Below are 20,317 nucleotides of genomic sequence, written 5' to 3'. Positions count from 1 at the left end.
ATCAGAGGGAGTTGATGACGTAGAATAACAGCCTTCGACCTAGCCGAAGGCGGACGGAGTGGGCTGCGAAATTGGCGAGGCGTAAACGCAAAGGCTCGATTATATCATGGACTTGGGGAAGAATCGGTACAATAGGTCATCAATGGAAACTATCAGTCTAGTTCAATGAGAAGCAAAACGGAACAAAAGTGAAGAGGAGAGAGGGAGAGATGTGATGTGGATATGGGTGTGAATGTGGGGGAAAGGAAGTTGGATTCCTCGAAGCATGTAATCGAGATTTCTCAGCCTTGGTTTAAAGGGTGAAATGCCGGCCTGCGGACCGTCGCGTGGTGACGCGCTACCGGCGAAAGAAAAAAGTAATTAACGCGTCCTGGCGGGTTTAAGTGGTTGGTAGCCTGTAGGGGACGGAAAGCGGTCTAGGAGCTGCAGCCCTGCAGCGGCCCCGGCGACTTGGTGAGAAGTGGATTGCCCCCTGAGATCCCGCCATTTGTCCCCCACTGTTAGGACGAAACGAGATGGTGACTTCAAACCCTCTAGGCGCGCTTCCTCGTTCATACATAATTGGTCACTGCGTCTTGTCAGCGCACATCTTCCGGGTCGTCTTGCATCTTGGTTCGTCTCCAGAGTTCAGAAATCGAAATGTCAAGGAAGTCACTGTGGGGGGTGGGGGGGTGGTATCATTACACTTTAACTACATAGGTATACACTTTTTTGGTTTCGCCATGTCTAACCCAAACCACTACATTGTGCCTTTTGACGTGCTAACTCCAGGCCCTGGTCTCTTCCCACTCGTTAATAACAGCCCGCTCAACGCCCAGTAATGCTTGGAATAAAAAAAGACTCGCGATGCTTCGGTATTAGTCTCTATCTCCTCTGGCCTTCTCGTTCACGCTCCTGAACGTCCGCTTCCCGACCTCGTAGCTGCTGATCATGATGGCGCAGGCTGGAGCAACTTTCAGAGTCCGGGGGATCCATCCTTTCCACAGGCCCCCGATTCCTTCGGTCGTAAATATGTGCCAAAGCAAGCGCACCATAGAGCCTTGCTCAGCTGCAGCCGCCTTGGTAGCGTTAGCTCCGGCCGCCTGACGCGGTGAGTCACGGTAGACCTGCGTCCTGGTTTTGCCCACGTCGAACGGCATCGTCACTATCGATGCGAAACCGCCGGATACGGCACCGGCAATGAAGCTGTCCGTCAATGTTTCCGCGTGATTCTCTCGACTCTGAGATCGGCGCCGCACCTGTTGCCGCGAGCCTCTAGTTTCTAGAGTCCGACCGCGGCGGGTCTCTCGCATATCTGTCAGCTTGCCGCGGATCGTCTCGTATCCCCACCAGTACAGGCCCGAGAAGGGCACATCCCTCCATAAAGTCAAGGTCAGCCCCCTCCACAACGAAGTGTAGCCACTGCTGTTGACCATCTCCTGTATGCCTCGGAATGTGTTCGCAAGATGACCGGTTGTTGAATTGCCGGTCGATGCTTGCATCCTCGTGCGGAACAGTTCGATCGGACTAACGGCGGCTGCGGCCAGGACCCGAGCTCCAGCGCCAGCAACCAGTGGGGCAGTATCTTCGTTGAGCTTCTGGGCGATGGGACTCTTGCTGTTGTATCGCAGCCAGTCGTAGCCAGTGAAGTAGATGATGTTTCCAGGGATTGTCATCAGCAAAGTCGGGGAAAGACCTCTCCATAAGCTAGTGAACCCCTCATTCCGCGCAATCTTCCTCAGCCCGTCCATGGTCGAGCTGATTGTCTTGCGTTCAACCTCTGCGACGGCGCAATCGGTGGCCGCGCCGGCCGCGACGCCCTCTGCAGCTCTCGGCATTGCGATGCATAGTTCAGAGCTATTGTTCATGAAGAACACTTCTCGACAGCACGCGGTAACTCCGAGGTTCGGCGTGTTGAAAGTTTTCAGATTGTTGGTCGTCATAGCAAGTCGCGAGAAATCTACCGTAGGCGGCGTGACGTTCTGGGATTGCCATCGGATTCGGACAACATCGAGCGGTGTCACTGGGCGAGCGTGTTAGCAATGGCAGACGGGCCGAGGCGCAGAAGACGGTCTCACCTAAAAGCGATGTTAAAAGACTGCCCGACATGGCCGAGATCATTTTCTGCGACGCCGTAATATCATCGTCGCTTCCTCCGCCGCCATCATTCCGGGGCGGGGCTATGCGCGCCATCGGAAAAGAGTCATCGGGATCGAATATGTCGTGGTCCTGGCCAACGGTGGCCTGGTGAATTGCGTTCATTGCGGACCAGCTTGCATGGTCGGAGAGGTCGGAGCTAGGAAAAGATGTTGCAGTCATCTGCTGTTTAGTGCAACGAGGGAAGTTGCGGATGACGGTTGGTAGGTGAGGGGAAAAGCAAGCTTTCACGTGCCTTTTGTTCCTGCTCGGAAGAGGGAGGCGAGAGAGAGAGAGAGAGTGTGTGTGTGTGTGTGTGTATGCGTGTGTGAAGTTGACCTTACCCAGTTCGCCAAAGTCGGCTCGTCATGACTGCGAAATCGGGTGCGCGCTCCGACATCTGGTCCTCCCCCAAAATTTTGCCGGAGATAATGAAATGACTGGGTGGCGCGCGCCAGGGCGCCTCGCTGGCCGAGCCGAGCTCAGAACCGTTTGGGTGATGTCACGGACCGAGCGCCCGTCCCAATTGGTTGGTCCTGGTGTGGCCCCCCCAAATGTCACCGATAAACGCCGGTGGGGACCTTGCCGAGTGACTACACCTCGGCGTGCTCTGCTTACAACGCAAGGTCGATGATGAGTGGTCGGTTTCGACTACATCTCATCTCGCAGATTCACTTTTACAAGCGAGCATCAAGAACTCCGAAATCACCACTCGAAACTAGCACTCTGGTAAATCTCGAGGTTCTCTCTCACCCATGTCGCTCTCACGGCATTGACGGCCCTCTACAGCTCAGTATTCCCTGAGCATCGTGTCCGTCTCGCAACTATGGCAGACCAGCCGCCGCCGCTCGATTCCGAGCTGGAGTCGTTTCGGCAACAATGGCGCTCGGAACTCAAGACGAAAAAGACAGTCCTAGAACCCCAGACTTCACAAACCAAAAAGAAGGCCCCGTCATTCTCCAAATCATCCGTCCTGGTGGAGAGCTCAAGGGCCGTGGTGCCCAAGAAACCCCAAGTAGAAGAAGATGAGGAATATGCCCGCTCCCTGGTATTTGATGAGCCGGTACCTTCACACTCACCTTCCGCGTCTGCTCTGGAGGAACACGCACCCAGTCAGGCTGAGGAGCTAGTATCGGCCTTGGATCACTTTGAGGCAGCTGTGGAGAAGGAGGCGATCGGAAGCTTGGGCGATAGTCTGAAGCTGTACCGCAAAGCTTTCAGGGTCAGTATTCCTCTTTTCCATCTTCGATGGGACATGAAGCTAACCCCGGATTGAAGATGGACAGCCGGGTGGATTTGGCATACAGAAAGAAGCACTTTCCTCCAGCCGCCACAAAACCGGCTCTGCCGTCGGCGTCAAGCGCACCAATTGTAGCGGGGAAGCTGCCAGAGACGCAGCAGCAGACGATGAGCGAGCTTATCGCCAGCTTTTCCGGGCTTTCCGTGGCCGCAGCGCCTCCGCCGGTGGAGGGAGATCCGGCGCCTCCCTGCCCAATCGCAGGAATGCCCCAAGAGATTCTGGTCCACATCTTCAAAAGCGTGGCCGTCCTCGACGTCGGGGACTTTGTGCGCCTTTCTTTGGTGTGCAAACGGTTTGCCTACATTGTCGCCACCGAACAGCAGATCTGGCGGCGCATCTGTCTTGGCCCGGAGTTTGGTTTCGCTGGAATGCATTACCACTGGCAAAGGGGCGTCTTCTGGGAGCCTCTGGAGCAAGAGGAAGACACGGGAGACCTGGAGTACGTCAGCATGGATGAGCTTGCACAGCGCCGTAGGGAAGAGAGTGAGGCCACGACGTTGGCGCTGCTGCCGGAGATCTATTCGTCTTCATGGCAGAGCATGTTCAGGCACCGGCCGAGGATCCGGTTCAACGGCTGCTACATCAGCACCGTCAACTACATCCGCCCCGGCCAGGCAGACGCGAACCAGATCACCTGGAACACCCCTGTGCATATCGTCACGTACTACCGGTACCTACGCTTCTTCCGCGACGGCACCGTCATCAGCCTTCTCACCACCGACGAGCCCGCCAGCGTCGTGCACTACATGACCCGCGATCTGCTCAAGCAGCACCGCGGCGGCGGCGCGGCCCACCTGCCGTCCCTCGTCATGCAGTACGGCCTCCGCGGGCGGTGGCGGATGTCCTCTGCGCTGGACCACCCGGACGTGCCCCTTGGTGAGACCGAGAACGATCTATTTATCGAGACGGAGGGGGTCGGGGCAAAGTACACGTACAGGATGCATTTAGAGGTGCGGAGCGCCGGGAGCAAGGGCGCACGGAACACCAAGCTCATGTGGAAGAGTTTCTATAGCTACAACAAGGTGACGGACGACCTGGGCGAGTTCGGGCTGAAGAACAGCAAGTCCTTCTTTTTCAGCAGAGTTAAGAGTTACGGCATTGGGGAGTGAGTCCTCGCTCGCGCAGTAGACGAATGAAGCTCCAAGTTAAAGCTGGGCTGTTCATTTTCCGCAACTTGTGGAAATACCATTCCTGCTACAACGTATATCCGCAGCATCTTACAAATTATCCTCTTCGCAACACCCTCCCACCCTCACGATGGTCTCGCACTGTGTTCCGGATCTTGGCCTACCCATCGCTCCCCAGCGCCACCGGCAACGGCACCTTCAGCTCGGTCGTAATTCCGCTCCCATCGCCTGACGAGCTCCACGGTTCGCACGACCGCCTTCATCGAGTCCTCCGTCTCCGTCCTCTAGATCGCCTCAGCTCTGGCCTTCGCCCCGGCGTGGCCCGTACACCCGGACACGTGGGGCCGGATCGACGCCATCTTGTGGAACGCCTGGGTGCGGAACTAGCCCGCCTCCATGATGAGAACCTTGAGACCGGGGGTGAGGGCCTCGACATGTATCGATGGGTCTTGACGGCGTTCTTGGGGTTGCCTGTTCGAGCGAGTCGCTGCTTCGCCGGGATTTGGCGAGGGCGCTCTGGGGCTCGGGAGGCTCGCCTTCCAGCGCGAACTTGCTCATGCAGGACGGCTCTCTCCCTGAACAGGCCCTACGCGTTGTTCATCTCGATTCGAACCTCGGTCTCAGGCGCCGCGACGTCGAGCTACATGATACAAACCCGGGTGTCCCGCAAGCGCACCATTCTTACATCAGCACGCCCGGTTCGTGGCGATGACGTTGTCTTCCTTAACTGTCAGCTTCCTCGTCAGCCCTTTGGAATCTTTGATCCTACCGTATGTCACCCACATGAGCCAGTCAGCGTCTGCAAATTCATCGATCGAGCTTCATATCATAGACTTACACGTCGCGCCGACGACTGCTGGGCGGGAGGGACATCGGACTGAACTTACCATACTGCGGGAGATCTGGATAAACGTAGGTTTTGGGTTTCAGTCTAGTTATTAGTTCAGGAGGGGATTTGTTGTACACATTGTCTGCAAGATCGCCTTGCTTCCTTTTTGCATGTTGGGGAAAGCTGGCAAGTGTTACTCGCTTAAAATGATGTGTACCCGTGAATCTTCCTTGGGAGGATGAACGGGACGACGCAGAGCGCACGAAGTAGCTGGTCTTTCATGTAAACCCGGCTAGACGTTTTTTTTTGCTGTTGCCTTTGATTCTTATTGATCATACATTACGGCCCATGAGTGGACGTGGAAGGTAAATGTGACTTGTGAAATGTGTCAGACAGAATGCTAAATCGCTACATTGATGGCAAAACGCCCCGACACCTCGCAGAATGCTGGTGTTGTTGTTCCCTTGCTTTCCCGCTTTGCGGGTCCCTTATCCCAAGTGATGTGAATAGATAGATATAAAAAGTACACCATGTGTTTACGATGTCTTGACAAAGCAAGAAAATATCATGTTAAGCAAATAGCGATGATGGATGCGCCTAAATGCAATGATGAATGCTCAGAAGTGGCCCGGGGCATCAATGCTAGACCTCTCTGTAGAAGAAGAGTGCTGTGAAGATCACAACATGGCACTCACAGGTTGGTGTGGCGTCGTGAAACTGTTCAGATGTGACAGCAGGAATATGACTGACAGGGCGGTTAAGATCAGACCTGCCCGTCTCACCGTGGCGTCACCCTCTTTCCGTCCAGGAACTTGGGGCTTCTGCTGTCGTAGTAAATATTGGGAACCTCCTGCTGTCGTCGCGCCTCATATATCAGACGCTCTTCTTCGTCGAGAGAGAAGGCTTTCTTCAACCAGCCAAAGGCGCTGCGCTTCTTTTTGAGTCGTTTCTCTCCACTGGCCGTCATTTTCGAGTCGTATGTCATTGTGGTGACTGTGCTCAGCATACTTGCGCCCCCAAGACGAGACGGCGCATTTCTCTGGTGTGCGGAATGGTACCCAGGGTGACTTTCGTATGGCGACCTAGGCTGCGCACCCGCAGTGAGTGGCCTCTGTTGTAGCGGAGAGTGAGGACTTGCTTGTACAGGGCGGTAGTATTGATGCTCGGACCGCGGAGAAGGTAGCACAGGTGGCAATACCGGGGGAGAAAGCTCATTGGTCGTGGGATAACGCGGCCGTTGTTCAACATCCGATCCATAAGCCGAATCCGGGGCCTGGTACTCTTGAGAAGATTCTTGCCTAGTATGGGGAAGATCTCTCGCTGGCGGCGGAATCAGGATGGACTCGGGTGGAGTCGTCTTCAACGAGACACGTTGCCGAAGCGAGGTCCTCTTTGACAGCATGAGCGCTTCTGGCTGGGGCTGGTTTTTGTCTGATTCTGCCGTGGTAGGTGACGGGATAGGCTCCGGGGGTTGCGGGGTATACGTTCGTGGCTGGAGGATGTAAAGCGAGGCATCATCCAGGGTCACCTCCACCTCTACATCACTCATAGGCTCCGACACAGGTCCATCGGGCGCTTCCAATGTCAACCTTGGTGTGGTCGGGTGTGCACTCCCACTGGTGCTGCGCATAGTATTGCTTGTGCGCGTGCTACCATGTGAGTGCGTGGTTCCGTGGGAATGCGATGACTTTTGTGAGTTTGAAGTGCTCTGGGAGCGTGTGGTATGAAATGAGTGCGTCGTCTTGTTCGAGTATGACGTTTGATGTGATTCAAATGACTGCTGGCTTGGAGAAGCGGCCGGTGATGGTCTCTGCAGCGGCATATCAAAGTCAAAAGACGTGGCGCATGAGCTGACGCTGTATGCGCGTAGGGTTGACCGCCTCACAGCCCTGGAGGAAGGGGGCGAGGACGGCGGAGAGTTGAGCGCGGCTTCTTCAGTTCGAGCACCTTGTAAAGGTAAGGTGAAGGGGGGAATACTGGCCTGCAATCTTGTCAGCATCGCGCAAGCGATGACACGCGAGGCTTTGACTCACCCAGGTTCTCCGACTTACTTCGCCGGCCTTATTACTCATTTCTGCCACCATTATCCCAAGCTTGGTGACCAGAGAGTTCAGCTCCTTGCCACGAGTCTGCAACTCCACGAACGCGTTGTACCAGCCCTCGGTGTTGCCCTTCATGGCAGTGTAAATGTCAACAACGTCTGAGCGATCTTGACGCCAAGTGCCCGCATTTTGGTGACCCAGGTAAATGGCGAACTCCTTGGTTGCGGCCAAGCCCTGCTGCACATCGTTGTCGTACTGTTGGAGCTGGACGTTGGTGCGGGCCACGATGTGCTCAATCTTCTCGTTTCCTTGAACGATCTCGAGTCGAAATTTACGATCTTCCAGCATTTTTTCAAAGGCGTTTATGTTCTCCATGGGCAGACGGAGATATTCGATCCTCTCCTTGAGATCCTTGGTCGCCTGATCAAAGTCTTCCATGACCACTTCAAGAAACTCGTCCACCTCGTCGATATGTCCCTGCAAGATGCTAACAACCTGAGCCGCGCTATTGGCCATGCCATTCAGCAGCAAGTACACACCGAAGGATATCTGAGCCATAAGTTTTTGTAGCTCATGCTCTCGCTGGCCAGGCCGATATCGCCAACGCATATCGGGCAGATCGTCATCGCGCTCCTGACTGATGAGCTCCTCGCGACGGCCCTTTGCGTCGGCAAATTTGAGCTTTGGCTTGTCGGATGGGTTACCATCAGCGACCTCGAGAAACGACTCGGCAAAGGCTGCTTGCATTGACGGAATGGGATGGCGAGGGACTTTGGGACCGCCCGGTGTTGGGGATTCGGGGTTGGTTCGGCGTATGCTGCGTTCTGGGATCCGGGGCCCGGTTGCCGTGGTGGGCGTCCGCTGAGCATCCTCATCGCTCTCATAGATGGGTGAAGGATGGCTGTCTGACGGAGGTAAGAGAACAACGGGGAGACCTAGGCTCAAGTCGAGGCTATTGCTGGCCCCGAAGGACATGCGCGGAAAGCCGGTCGATGTAGCCATGGCGTACAGGAACTGCGTAGCGGGAGCTATCGACGAGCGGCAGAAAGCATTGGTGTGCGACGACTGTCACAGCCGCTCGACGAAGCGGGCGTATCGGAGGATAATCGGTATCGTAGGATGTGGCAGGGCGAGGAGCCAAGCTGGTGGCGCGCAATGTAGGACGCTGTGCGACGCGGGCGCTTAGGGAGAACCGGTTGTCGGTCGGAGACGAGGAATAGAGGTCGAGGTTGGGCAAAGAGGCAGCCGCGCGAGAGTTAGAAAAGAAGGCTGATGTTCAGCAGTCGCACATAGACATGACAGGCAGGATAGCCCCTGGTTGGTGAGGGGGCTGAGAAGGAGAGGAGCGAGTAAGAATAGATCCGGGGTCGAGTCGTCGTAGTGGTAGAAGAAGGGTGGGTGAGAGCGAACAAGGAGGTAAGGCTAGAGCAGGCAAGGTATAGAGTATAGTGCGAGGTGGGATGTATTAGTATTACGGCCTAGGTTGGTTGAGACTAGGAAGCGAAAAGATGAAGAATTGCAAGGGTCAAGCGATGGACGAGGGGGGGGGGGGGAGCGGAGGCTTAGTTTTGGGTGACACTTGCGGGGAGGGCAGAAGAGAGCATTCCAGACGAGGCTCGACCGGCCCCAACGGCAAAGACGCGTCGACGACAGCAATGAGAGAAGGGGGGGGGGGGGGGGGGGGGGAGAAAAAAGAAGAAAAAAAGGGAGGGAAAAAAGGGCGAGGTGAGCGAGAGAGATGTACAGTGAGGTCGGAGTTCTTGGGGATGTTTGGAAAATGAAAAGGGCTTCCAGTTGAGGTTGAAGAAAAAGCGCAAAGGAAATAATAGAGCAAAGAAAGAAGCTGCTCTCTGGCTGGAATATGGATAGAGAGGAGGGATGCCCTGGACAGCAACGCCAAACCCTAGGTTGAATGAGAGAGTGGGTGAATGGCTCGAATGCTGGGGAGTAAGGTACACTAAGGCAAGACCGACCAGGGCAGGTAGTGGTGGTGGTGGGAAAGGAAAAAGGAAAAGAGCAATGTACATATCTTTTGACGCTACTGTACGGATACCGAGGAGTGTATCCGTCATGGGGAGACTGCCTAAAGTGGTGGTGCAAGGTACGGAGCGAGGCCAGTTCAGGTACGGATACATGAGCTCAGGTATCCCTACCCGAGATGGACACGATCTCAGGAGGGCAGATCAGATACCACATACCTAAGCTACTACGGATACTTATGTATGGACACTAGCTAGGTATACAGTAGGTGCACTCTAAACCTGTGAGACAAGGTACCGTAGTTACCACAATTCCCGGTACCCGTCTGTAAGGTTATCTATCCATCTAGAGCCCTCCATTCTGGCTTGGCGTCAACCTGTCGCTTATGGCCATCACCAGGGCTTCGACATGCGACGAGAGAGAGAGAGAAAGAGAAAGAGAAAGAGGACATCAAGTGCTGCTGTGTACCTATGAATATCGACCTACCGGTAGTGCTGTTGGTTGGCACTGGCACGTACATTTCCTGATGTTTGTGCGTGGGAGATACCTGCCTACCTCAGGTACTTGCTGTCACATGTATCTGTACTTGACTGTTTCAACCACCGCTGTAACGGCGGGGGGCCAGCTAAGAAAGAGACGAACGGGGGGACGATCGCTTCGCCGTGCTCCCTTTCCCCTCCTCCCGGGAACACGTCCTTGCGTGTCCCATCCGCGCGCGGCCTTTGTTGGTTGTCTTTGTCATATTGTTTCTTTGTGCAACTTCCCATTACTGTCCCTTGGGTTTATTTCCCTTCTTTTCGCTTCTCCTCTGGTCGCCCATAGCTCGCTCATCTGGACAACCAGCCCAGCGCACACGGGATTCGCCATCTTGGGTAGCCATTCCAATCAGCTAATCTCCCTCTCCTGGCAATCGCATCACTCGTCTACCTACACTACCTCCTTCTAAGGCAGTAGTGTACTAGTAGGCGCCTCCATTTAACCCCCCGGCGAGCCGAGGAGGGTGGAACCTAGCAACGCCCGCCCACCGCCTCCTTGGAGAGAGACTAGAGACTTCAACATGCACCACCACCATCGAGTATTCCCCTTCACCCCATGTCGCCAGTCCCCTTTTCGCACTTAGTCTTCTTTTGGCTCCAACCCAAACAAACCCCTGAACAGAACGAGTCCCATACCACCACTTGGCCGCAGGGTCCCTCGGCCCAGAACCCCAGACCAACTTTGATGAGTCTCACCTCGCTCATTCTCAGTTGCCCATGCAGTGGCTTTGGACTTCGGCATCCATGACATACGGTGGCAGGACTTCCTGAACCTGGAACTACATGTCACGTCGCAGCAGCGTTGCATTTTGCATTCTGACGGGGTTTGGTATACCCCCGCTTAGGCGCAGACTCAGGTTCAGGGATCGCGGATGCTGTCACGATGCGCGCAGCGCAACGAAGCACGCCAAAAACCACCAACTTCCGCGGTGTGATCGCCTTATTGTGGCCGACCTACTCCGTATACCGGCCCCGTTCGTCGTCTGCCCCCCATCCCGGATGTTGGGCTGCCAAGCTTACAACGATAAGGATAAGGCGATGGTACTCCGTACAGACAGAGTAAAGTACAACGACATGCTTCCGGCTCTACTAGGCACTGACTCCTGTCACCAAATACTAAACACTATACGGCGGTGTCTGCAGATGCTGTGGCTGCCACTCTCCCGTCCAGTGAAGGAAAAAGGAAGAGGGAAAAGGAAGTAAACCAAATGAATGCTCGTCCACTTCTCGTTCTATCCCTTGCCTTACATCTGCTGCCGGTCTAGGCACTCGCATGTCTGGGACACCATCGCCGCGCTGCTGCCATTGTTGCCGCCTGCGCCGATGAGATTCCTGTGGAAGGCATGTCTAGCTTTCTACAGACGTGGAGGGAAAGGTATCCGTCTAGTGTATCTGTACCAAGGTACCTAGGTAGGTAGGTATTGCACCGACACAAACACATACACACACACTAGCACAGTTTACCTAGGTACGCACATTGTATTTGGCAGGCCGGCAACCAGCGCGAACCCGTAACACATGGCCATCGAGTTGCGATTCATGCGTGCCATGTTCACTGTGAGAAACTGACCTGCCGCCATTGACCCAGTTGTCACGCGCTGCATTTCGTAAGCCACCAAGCACTGCAACATTTGCACCTGGAGACGCAGCCCACAGCACCCGTCCAAAAAAAGAAGAAAAAAATGAAAAGAAAAAAAAAAGACTATTTGCTTGGTGCAGGGACGAGGCCCAATGGGGATTGAACCCCTGCGGATGGCAGCCAGTCTGGGACTCGGTCTCGTTGCGCCCCTCCTCATTCGTCCTCCTTTCGTAAGCTGATGTGCATGCATGCTTTGGGGGCAGAGGTTATTGTCGTCGTCGTCACCCGTCCTCTACCCCATTCCAGTAAGCATCATCCGGCCAATTAATACTTCGACCCCATGTGACCGGATCAAAAGGCAACAGGGGCACTTGATCGGGCCTTAAGGTGCGAGAGCCCGCCCCTCTCTCCCTGTCTCTTGATCTACCTTCTATGTAGATATCACATATAGTACCTAGGTACTCTGTACGCAAATCGACTTTAACGCCGTCGTGCTCCGCTCGACCTGCCATTGGGTGTCCATGTGGAATGGCATGTGACTCCTCTCTGCAACCTTGCTCTTGAAGAGGCGCCTTTTCTTTTTCTTCTTTTGACGGTTGAAAAAGATAAGATAAAATAAAAATAGGGTCTGAGGAACCTGGCGTCGTATTTGCGCGAGGAATCAGACAAGCTGATATTGTCCCCCCCCTGTCAACCCGAGAGTACCGTGCACACTGGTCTATGCAGAGTCCAGCAGACAGTGGATTCAGGTGATAACACAACTATCTTAGAGGCAAAAGGGATGGTCTTGGCCCATCCCGACCCGGAGCGCAGCGTAGGAAGTAGGGTGGGTTAGACCATTCCAACCCTCCCCGGCGGAGCCGTTTTGGAATTAAAAAAATCTAAGAAAACTGGACTTGAACTGGATTTGAACCTACAGCCTTTAGGATATAAGGTTTATTGCTGTTATCGCTGGTATCGTGCACGGTACTCTCGGGTTGACAGGGGGGGGGACACTACCGTATCCTCTCATCAAACACGAAGTCCGCACAGGCCACAGGCTGCTGGAAAGGGGTAAGCGGGCTGGCAGAAACAGGGATCTAGATGTGGCAAATGCAGGAATTCATTTACGTCAGCAGCAGGTAGGTGGCAAGGGTTAGGGTTATATGGGTGGGTGTGTGTGTAGGTAGGTTGACCGCCTGTTATAATGGGACTAGCGTATGGCCTGTGCGGACTTCGTGTTTGATGAGAGGATACGGTATCAGCTTGTCTGTAGACTCTATTTGCGCTGGCTGCCTTTTGCCCAGCCCAGTCCAGTCCAGCCTACCTACGGTGTAGGTAGCTCCACAGGCAAGCAAAACACGCAGATAGAAGCAAACCACTGTCCAGCGAGGTTCACATTTGACCTCTGTGCGGTGAGGGCCATTAGTACAACCAAGAAAGCGTTGTAATTGGCTCTGCTTCTTATCACCAGATTGCCCCTCCGAATCGTCCTACATCATCCGCCCAGGACTGCACTGCACGCGTCGCCGAGCGGCAACTACATTGGCAATTCCTCAACTGCTACATTATCCAAGGTGCATCTTTTATTACAACGGCATCTACACTACTGCACACATATGTATGCCCCGCCAGTGGGAGTGGCAGCTGCCGACGTGCCTAGTCTCCAACCTCACGGCCTCTGGTGAAGCGGCGAGGCTACGCCTCCTGACTCTCAAACCGCCGACCAATTCGCTTCGCGACGCTCACCGTCTCTTTGTCGCTGCTTGACACGAGATCGCATCGACGGCTCGCTTCTCCCGCCTCATTTGCAATTGTGGACACAGGCTCACTGTCCCGATCGATCGGTCTCATCTCCCGTTCAGAGCCCGCTTGCTCCCTTTGGCCGATCCCCTGGGGGGACCTTATGTATTGATGAAATGGCACATTTGGCGTCCACACCGACCAGTTTGGGCTCACGGCCCCCCGTCCCCCCCAAGCTTCATCGGCCGCCGTTTAGGATTGGTCACGACATCCCTGACGTGTGGCTGTACCGGGGGGGAAAAAGATGAGAAGAGACGAGGAATCAGAGACAGAGACGAGATGAACGGACGAGCCCCGTTGAGTTCGTTCGAAAACCCCTAGCGCTAAACATAAACCTCGTCTGTGCTGGCAGCCGTTCCAACTACGAAAGATGAAAATTTTACCTAGGTAGCGCTCCAGAACTCCATCCAACAAAGAGAAGCTTCACTCTCCGAGGAGCTGGGGCTGTCAATCTCAGCCTTGATAAGTTGTTGTCCTCCCCCCCGTCCAGGCCTATCACAAGCGAAGAGCGGTGGCTGCTGTGCGGCCCATTGTGGCTCATAGAAACCAATGAATGGCCCAAACCGAGTCAGGTCAAGGCTTCTTCTTAATTGATGACTGATGCTGCCTGCTTCTGGCAATAGCCAATATTAGGTCGACGGAATATTGGTCCATTCGATGATTACCAGCCCACATCTCAAAAAAGACGAGTAAGTACTACGTATACACTAGTTTAATACGACATAGGAAGATGGGCGATGGGGGCCCTTTTCCAAGACGACGAGCATGACGACGCGAGATGGACCACATTCTGCAGGGCCTGGGTGGGACTTGCACGATGCTGCTTCCGTGTTGCCGTGGCCAAGGTGTTACTCACTTGTCAATAATATGGCTACACTGTGGCTCCTCCGGTCTCCATCCAGGATTGATTGCTTCTTTGCTGGGTTCCCCCACCAAGGGTCGGCGAGTGGTGACCACATTGGTGTCGCAAGCGCGGAAATGACGGGCACCCACGATTGAGCCGTTTTTACACAACAAGCGCGGGCTGCAAGGCAATTGAATTGGTTCCCTTGTGGAAGGCACTCTTGGCCCTGGACAAGTTCTTGATCGACGGCCGGATCATCTGGTGGATTCATCTACAATCTGCTTATATCCAGTTGCGAAGAAACCCTCTCTGCCTCGCCTGCTCCTGCATGAATGAGCTTCACCCCGCAACACGCGCGTCTCTAGGTACCGAGGGAATGGCAAAGGCGTGACGAGTTGCATGAGAGGCCAGAGGGATTTCAAGCCATTCCAAGCCACAATGGCTTGGATATGCCTCAGCCTTGGTATCTCACACTTCTTTCCAGCGTAGGTAGCTGGCGAACGGGTGGCTAGCTGCATACCCACTCCCCTCCTTGACCAAGTTGGCGCTGGCTGTTGGTACTGGATGAGAGACGCGACTAATCTTTCAAGCCAAAATTAGCCACACCTAGCGTTCATCATGGCTCATCCTCCTCCATCCTACAGGCGCCAGCCATGCATGCAGCGCGGTAGCACAGTCAAGAGCCCATGTGTATCCGTACACATCCAGAATGGCGAGTAGACGCGATCCTGCAAAGATGAGGAGGAGTACCTGTAGACAAGTTCGTGACCCTCGGCGTCCCTCACCTTGCCCCTCCCCCCTTTTCTTCTTTTTCTTCTTTTGTTCTTTCCATTCATTTTTATTTTTTAGTCAGTATCGTCCTGCCCCGTACCTCCCCGCCCCGCATCATCTCCGGCTAACTGCAGCAACGGTCAAGACTCTCTTTAAGGAACACGTCCCTGGACCCAGAAAAACAAGAGGCCACTTCACTTTCTCCAGAGGCCGCTGAATCCCTCACCGTGTCGTCGCAATCCGTGCCCACCCAATCAATCATCTCGGATTACTTACTTACGCATTGAGCGTTACAGCATTTACCGTTGACCCCAGCTCCGTCTCTGCTGGACCCCCCACGTGTGCAGCTTCAAGGCCATATATGCATTCACAAGCCACATTCGGCAGGTGGTAACACATATCGCAGCGACCACAGCCCAGCACCATCATTCTCAGGATCGGAACCAGGCCACCCCAGCAGCGACGTGATTGCGCTTGTCGGGCCAGCCGCGCTCACCCCTGCAACCCAACGACCCATGCCGTAAGCCAAGCCACCGCCCCTTTCAAATCCCTCCCTCTCAGGTTCGTTGTTCGTTCTCGAAATTGCCCGCAGTTCTGGCTCAACTCCAAAATTCCATCATCACAAAGAACAAGAAAATTCAAGGTACCAAAGGCTTTTTTGTCGCGGGACCCCACGAGGCAGACCACGATGCTCGCTGCCTTCCGTCTCGGGACGGGCCTATGGGATCCATCTCATCGTTTCGAAACCTCCTGGCTCTTGTCTCCCTATCAGCTGGGCGCTTGTCGCGCGCTCATTGTAAGTCTTTGCTCCCTTCCAGATTTGTCCAACTCGGGCACTATTCCAGCATGTGTCGAAGTGTCGCCACTTAGTTGTCTCGGTTGTTCGTTCCCCATGGTTGCACCAATCGCGCGTTTGCGCAATTTCATCCACCCGCGCATCTCGGTGAATCATGATCTAACAATACCGCCTGCAACAGAGTCTCTACATCTTTGTCGTCCGCTTCTTCGTCATCGGTTGGACGTGTTCTCGCCCCGAGTATGGCGGCTGCAAGGCCGTCGGCCAGAGCTTCTCCTACTTCACCGTCCTGACCTACTGGGGCCTGGGGTTCTACTTCCTCATCTCGGCCATCCACACTCTCACCTACGCCCGCTCTGGCAGCCCGCTGCTCGAACGCTTCCCGCGTCCTCTGCAGGCACTGCACGCCTTCTACTACACCACTGTCACCACCTACCCGTTTATCGTCACCGTCGTGTACTGGGCCATCATCTACCAGGCGCCGTGGTACGCCGACGAGTTCAGCGCCTGGAGTAACATCTCCCAGCACGGCCTCAACTCGGCCTTCGCCCTGTTCGAGATCGTAATCCCGCGCACCGCCGCCGCCCAGCTTGAGTGGCCGCACCTGCTCTGGCTCGTCATTGTCCTGGCGCTCTACCTCGCCCTCGCCTACGTGACGTACTACACCCAGGGCTTCTACACGTACAGCTTTCTCGACATCCAGAATCATGGCAGCGGCACTGTGGTCGTCTACATCGTGGGCATCGCCATCGCCGGCATCGTCTTATACCTCCTCGTTAAAGGCCTCATCTGGCTGAGGATGTGGGTGACGGAGAAGAAGCTGGGCATGGACGGTAAGTTTGCCAAGCAGCACTTTATCAGCCACGATACCGAGCTGGGTACCATCAACTCCAAGAACTGAGGTGAATGGGAAATTGGGATGCTTTTTGAACAAGGAGAATCTAAACCACCAACCTGCACGATGCATATATATATATATATATATATATATTGTGAAAGCGTATGACGACTGCGGAGGGTTGCTGGTTGACGGTGAAGGACTAGGAGCGGGCACCGCGCCCTTAATTATACCCCCAGGGACTTGTTGTGTCCCATGCGATGATCCTCTCACGACTGAAAAGGCGACCCAGAGGAGAGAGGTACATCAAGTAGTGGCAGCACAGTACATCACCTGTCTAAGACGGTTGCACAAGTAGTGCAAATATATATATATATATACATATATATGTATATATTTATGTATTTAAACAAACGATTCGCTATAATGCTCCCTTTTGGACTTCCACGTTGAGAAAGTCTAACACTTCAACGAGATGCCTCTTCGCATCTCGGACTCTCTGATCTCGAACATGATCTGCACGCCCATGTACAGTGACGCACAGGCAACCATGAAGAACGTTACGCCTGGACAGCGGGTTAGGTGTACGCGCGAAGCTTGTTGGGGGGAGGGGGGAACACTTACCTGACCAGTCATGCAAGATGCCGTAGAGGATGCTTTGCAAGCCGTCCAGCCCCACGGCGAACCCGACGAGGTTGGCGATCATCATCATGAGCACGTTGGCGACGGCCCCAAGGCCGCAGAGCCGCCGGTATGTGTCTGGCCGGCCCTCCCACTTCCTCGCCGGAAACAGGAGCTGCGCAAGGACCTCGGGAAGGAGGAAGAGTACGATGAGCCAGCCCCAGATGAGCAGGCGCAGGCGGATATCGTGCCAGAGGGCGACAAAAGTGAAGACGAGCAGGTACGTGGCGATGGAACGGACGGTGGTAGCCCAGGAGCGGAAATTGGCGCCGCCAAGAGGGATGTAAATGTAGCGGATGAGCCATCGGTTGTAGGAGCGGTGCCAGGCCTTCCAGAAGGACTTTGGGGACCAGTTGTTGGAGACGCAGCGGAGCATGTTCTCAGGGGGGTCGACGCCGTCGAGGAGGGCCCAGAGGCGGAAGAGGCGCCAAGGAAGGAGGAGCTTGAGCCAGATGATGTGGAGGTTGAAGTAGGAAAGGAGGGAGAGCTGGGCGGGCGTATAGGTGGACCAATTCGGGCCCGCGTGGGAGATGGCGCAGACGTACTCGTAGTGGAGGATGACCTCCATGGCGAAGAGAACGATGAGGAAGCGGACGGCGTAGCGGATCGTGCGACGAGTCTCGATGGTGGCGGGCGGGTAGCGGAGTTGTGAGATGAAGTCATTGTAGGTCATGATGGGCCCAACGAGGTAGAGAGGCGCGTAGATTGCGTAGGCAAGGTAGTTGCGGAAGGAGTAGTCTTGGGGCGCGGCCGAGGTGGCAAGGCGGTCGCGCTCGGAGAGATTGGCGGGGTCGAGTTGCTTCTTCTTGGGGACGTCAGCGCTGGCGAAGAGGGATAAACAAGTGGGAGTTAATATGTTAGCCTCACCTCTAGATGACTCTCACTCCGCTGGTCGAGACTGAAGTAGTAGTCGAGGTTGAAGCTGATGAGCCGTAGGACGGTGATGTTGAAGAGGATCTCCCAGCGGCCCATCAGCCCGCCGTGGTGGTCCATCCAGCTTCCCCAGCGCACGAGGAACGGGTCCTCGTCGAGGAGGCTCTTCCCCGAAGGCGGCGGGGTGATGTGGCGCGCAATGGCGGCGAACTTGTACCCCTGGCACAGCTCATTGGCAAAGAGCATGCAGATGTTGAAGACCCAGGTCGCGGCGGGGATGTGGCGGCGCGGCAGCCTTTTGGCGATCTGGTAGTTGATGTAGAGGATGGCGAGGACCTTGAGGGCGGAGAAGCCGTGCAGGGCGACGAGGAAGACTAGGGCGAAACGACAGTCGAAGGAGGCGCGCTGCTCGAGGCGGGCAGCGCCCTGCTCGGCGACGGACTTTTTATGTAGGTCGGCGGGGACAGGAAAGACTGCGTTCCAGAGCTTGCGCAGGAGAGGGTGGAAGGTCAAGAGGATGGCCATGAATGGAAGGTTCTTACGGAAGGTGTGGTATTGTGGGTCGGATATATCCTAGAAGATCCCACGTGTGAGTTCGGGTATGGCATCGTTAGGGGTGCGGGAGGGGGTTCCCGTCACGAGGTACGGCTTACGATCTTGCGACCCGGGATCCAACCTTCGGAGAGGAAGCGCTCGTACTTGTGATAGCGGGGGTCAGAGGCTGTAAAAGAGCAATTGGGCGTCAGCAAAGACTCCTCGGGACTTGATCTGGAAAGGGAGTCTCAACGTACGTCTTGAGACCTCGTAGGCGATCCAGAACATGTACGGCACGATGCCACCGATGAAGATCACGTAGAACCAGTACTCGGGGGTGTTCCATTTCGACGGCTGCGCGTGGACCCGGACCTTAGCCGGCGACTCCTTGCTCGGCACGGGGTCGGCGCGAGCCTCGACGACGGTCTTGTAGGGAACGGAGGAGGCGTTGGTGAAACGCGTGTCGAGGTTGTCGAGGTCATAGACGCTCCTCAGGAACCTGAGGAGGGCGGCCATGGCTGCGGCGCGAGCTCTTCGGGGGAGGAGAGGGAGCTGCTGGTGCGCGCGGAAAGGGGGGCTGTAAGGAGGAAAGAAGCTAACGATTGGGTGCTCTTAGATCATTGTCGACGAAGTGTTTGGAAATAAAGAAGCCCAAACAAAGCTAGTCGTGAGGAACGTAGTCGGTGGATAGATGGATGGGAAAAGGGGACCGCCGTTGTGGGAGATTGGAAAACGAGGTTGCAGTGTGGTCTCGTGTTCACCCAGATGGACTTTGCATTTCTGTCCCCAAGTGTCCCGACGGGGGGGCGTTATTTTTGTAGCGCAAAACTCCCTGCTAAGCCTAAGCTTTGGGCAAGGGTCGGCGGGGCCCACATTGTTAACAGCTCAATTGCTAGTTTAGCTGCACTGCCCGCAAGGCCGGGGCATCGGGGCATTCTTTTCTCCTTTGGCCAACGGAGTCAGCACCCAGTCGGCCGGGAGGATCGACGGAACCCCCCCCCCCCCCCCCCCCCCGACGGAGGGTCAGGGTCCATGCCTCGGTACCAACTGCTACAGAAATGCTCTGGCCAATTGCAGATAACAAAAGCACGTTTAGTGAATGCAAGGTACCGTTGCTCCGTTCAACCCAGACAGTGTCTTTTTGGTGTTTTCTTTTTCTTTTCCCCATTTGAAGGAGGTACAAATTGGATATCTTGAGAGAGGTAAAGTACCTAGTATGCATGTCTTCTCATCATTAGTAGAATAGATAATCCCTATACCCCCTATCTATTTACATTTCGCATTCGGCTCCGAGGTGAGGCCGATAGCTGCCACTACCAACGTCAAACAGAGACATTGATAGCACGAGACTTTCCCCTCGATGTTACTTACTATCCTTTCAATATCTTGCTTGTGGCGTCTAAACACAATTCTGGCACGCTCGGGTGTTCATGAAGACGAAGACGGGCATCTCGTCCCTATGTCCGGGGTCCTGTTTTCTTCGGCTTGGCAAGAATTCCGTCGTTGGAGTGGCCTGTCGCCACGCGATGAGGGGATTTGAACGGGACCATCCACCTCTGCGTACTCTGGCTCTCGAGAAGTAGCATTGCCAACGTCTGTGTCGCGCAACACGTCGGTAATGGTCTTCACAGACGCTTCTAACCGATCGAATGGCGCCTCCAGACTCAGTTTGATGGAACACTGACATACT

The 20,317-nt window shown here is 55.0% G+C and overlaps 6 protein-coding genes across 6 annotated transcripts; 3 read left to right on the top strand and 3 right to left on the bottom strand.

The window, feature by feature from the left end:
- Positions 1 to 857: 857 nt before the first annotated feature.
- Positions 858 to 2,172, bottom strand: LY79DRAFT_510539 (mitochondrial carrier domain-containing protein; the record flags this gene model as incomplete). Its single annotated transcript, XM_060554174.1, has 2 exons — positions 858 to 2,002; positions 2,058 to 2,172. 2 exons carry the CDS (start codon positions 2,170 to 2,172, stop codon positions 858 to 860), a joined length of 1,260 nt encoding a protein of 419 aa, XP_060416730.1.
- Positions 2,173 to 2,941: 769 nt separating this feature from the next.
- On the top strand, positions 2,942 to 4,524 carry LY79DRAFT_588363 (F-box domain-containing protein; the record flags this gene model as incomplete). The annotated part of the gene is made up of 2 exons (XM_060560908.1): positions 2,942 to 3,337; positions 3,394 to 4,524. The coding sequence occupies 2 exons, from the start codon at positions 2,942 to 2,944 to the stop codon at positions 4,522 to 4,524; spliced, it is 1,527 nt and encodes a 508-aa protein (XP_060416729.1).
- LY79DRAFT_90760 (uncharacterized protein) lies at positions 4,422 to 5,786 on the top strand. Its single transcript, XM_060565204.1, has one exon. It carries the CDS (start codon positions 4,548 to 4,550, stop codon positions 5,421 to 5,423), a length of 876 nt encoding a protein of 291 aa, XP_060416728.1. The 5' UTR covers positions 4,422 to 4,547; the 3' UTR covers positions 5,424 to 5,786.
- Positions 5,787 to 6,149: 363 nt separating this feature from the next.
- Positions 6,150 to 8,415, bottom strand: LY79DRAFT_588362 (uncharacterized protein; the record flags this gene model as incomplete). The annotated part of the gene is made up of 2 exons (XM_060560907.1): positions 6,150 to 7,352; positions 7,423 to 8,415. 2 exons carry the CDS (start codon positions 8,413 to 8,415, stop codon positions 6,150 to 6,152), a joined length of 2,196 nt encoding a protein of 731 aa, XP_060416727.1.
- A 6,912-nt stretch (positions 8,416 to 15,327) lies between these two features.
- Positions 15,328 to 16,781, top strand: LY79DRAFT_90717 (uncharacterized protein). The gene is made up of 2 exons (XM_060565203.1): positions 15,328 to 15,701; positions 15,883 to 16,781. The coding sequence occupies exons 1-2, from the start codon at positions 15,594 to 15,596 to the stop codon at positions 16,600 to 16,602; spliced, it is 828 nt and encodes a 275-aa protein (XP_060416726.1). The 5' UTR covers positions 15,328 to 15,593; the 3' UTR covers positions 16,603 to 16,781.
- On the bottom strand, positions 16,671 to 19,143 carry LY79DRAFT_648050 (MBOAT family protein; the record flags this gene model as incomplete). The annotated part of the gene is made up of 5 exons (XM_060562501.1): positions 16,671 to 17,105; positions 17,164 to 18,025; positions 18,088 to 18,666; positions 18,747 to 18,814; positions 18,885 to 19,143. The coding sequence occupies 5 exons, from the start codon at positions 19,141 to 19,143 to the stop codon at positions 16,999 to 17,001; spliced, it is 1,875 nt and encodes a 624-aa protein (XP_060416725.1). The 3' UTR covers positions 16,671 to 16,998.
- Between the last annotated feature and the right edge of the window lie 1,174 nt (positions 19,144 to 20,317).

Source organism: Colletotrichum navitas (genome assembly GCF_030913465.1).
Source record: "Colletotrichum navitas strain CBS 125086 chromosome Unknown LY79scaffold_14, whole genome shotgun sequence".
Lineage (NCBI taxonomy): Eukaryota > Fungi > Ascomycota > Sordariomycetes > Glomerellales > Glomerellaceae > Colletotrichum > Colletotrichum navitas.
Note: the sequence above shows the minus strand (reverse complement) of the source record. Positions and strands in the feature narration are given on the sequence as shown.

Bases quoted from the DNA above. Each gene is read 5' to 3' on its own strand.
- LY79DRAFT_90760 (XM_060565204.1), top strand. From the start codon at position 4,548: ATGAAGCTCCAAGTTAAAGCTGGGCTGTTCATTTTCCGCAACTTGTGG.
- LY79DRAFT_90717 (XM_060565203.1), top strand. From the start codon at position 15,594: ATGCTCGCTGCCTTCCGTCTCGGGACGGGCCTATGGGATCCATCTCAT. The intron at 15,702-15,882 runs GTAAGTCTTTGC...CGCCTGCAACAG, and splicing joins GCGCTTGTCGCGCGCTCATT to AGTCTCTACATCTTTGTCGT.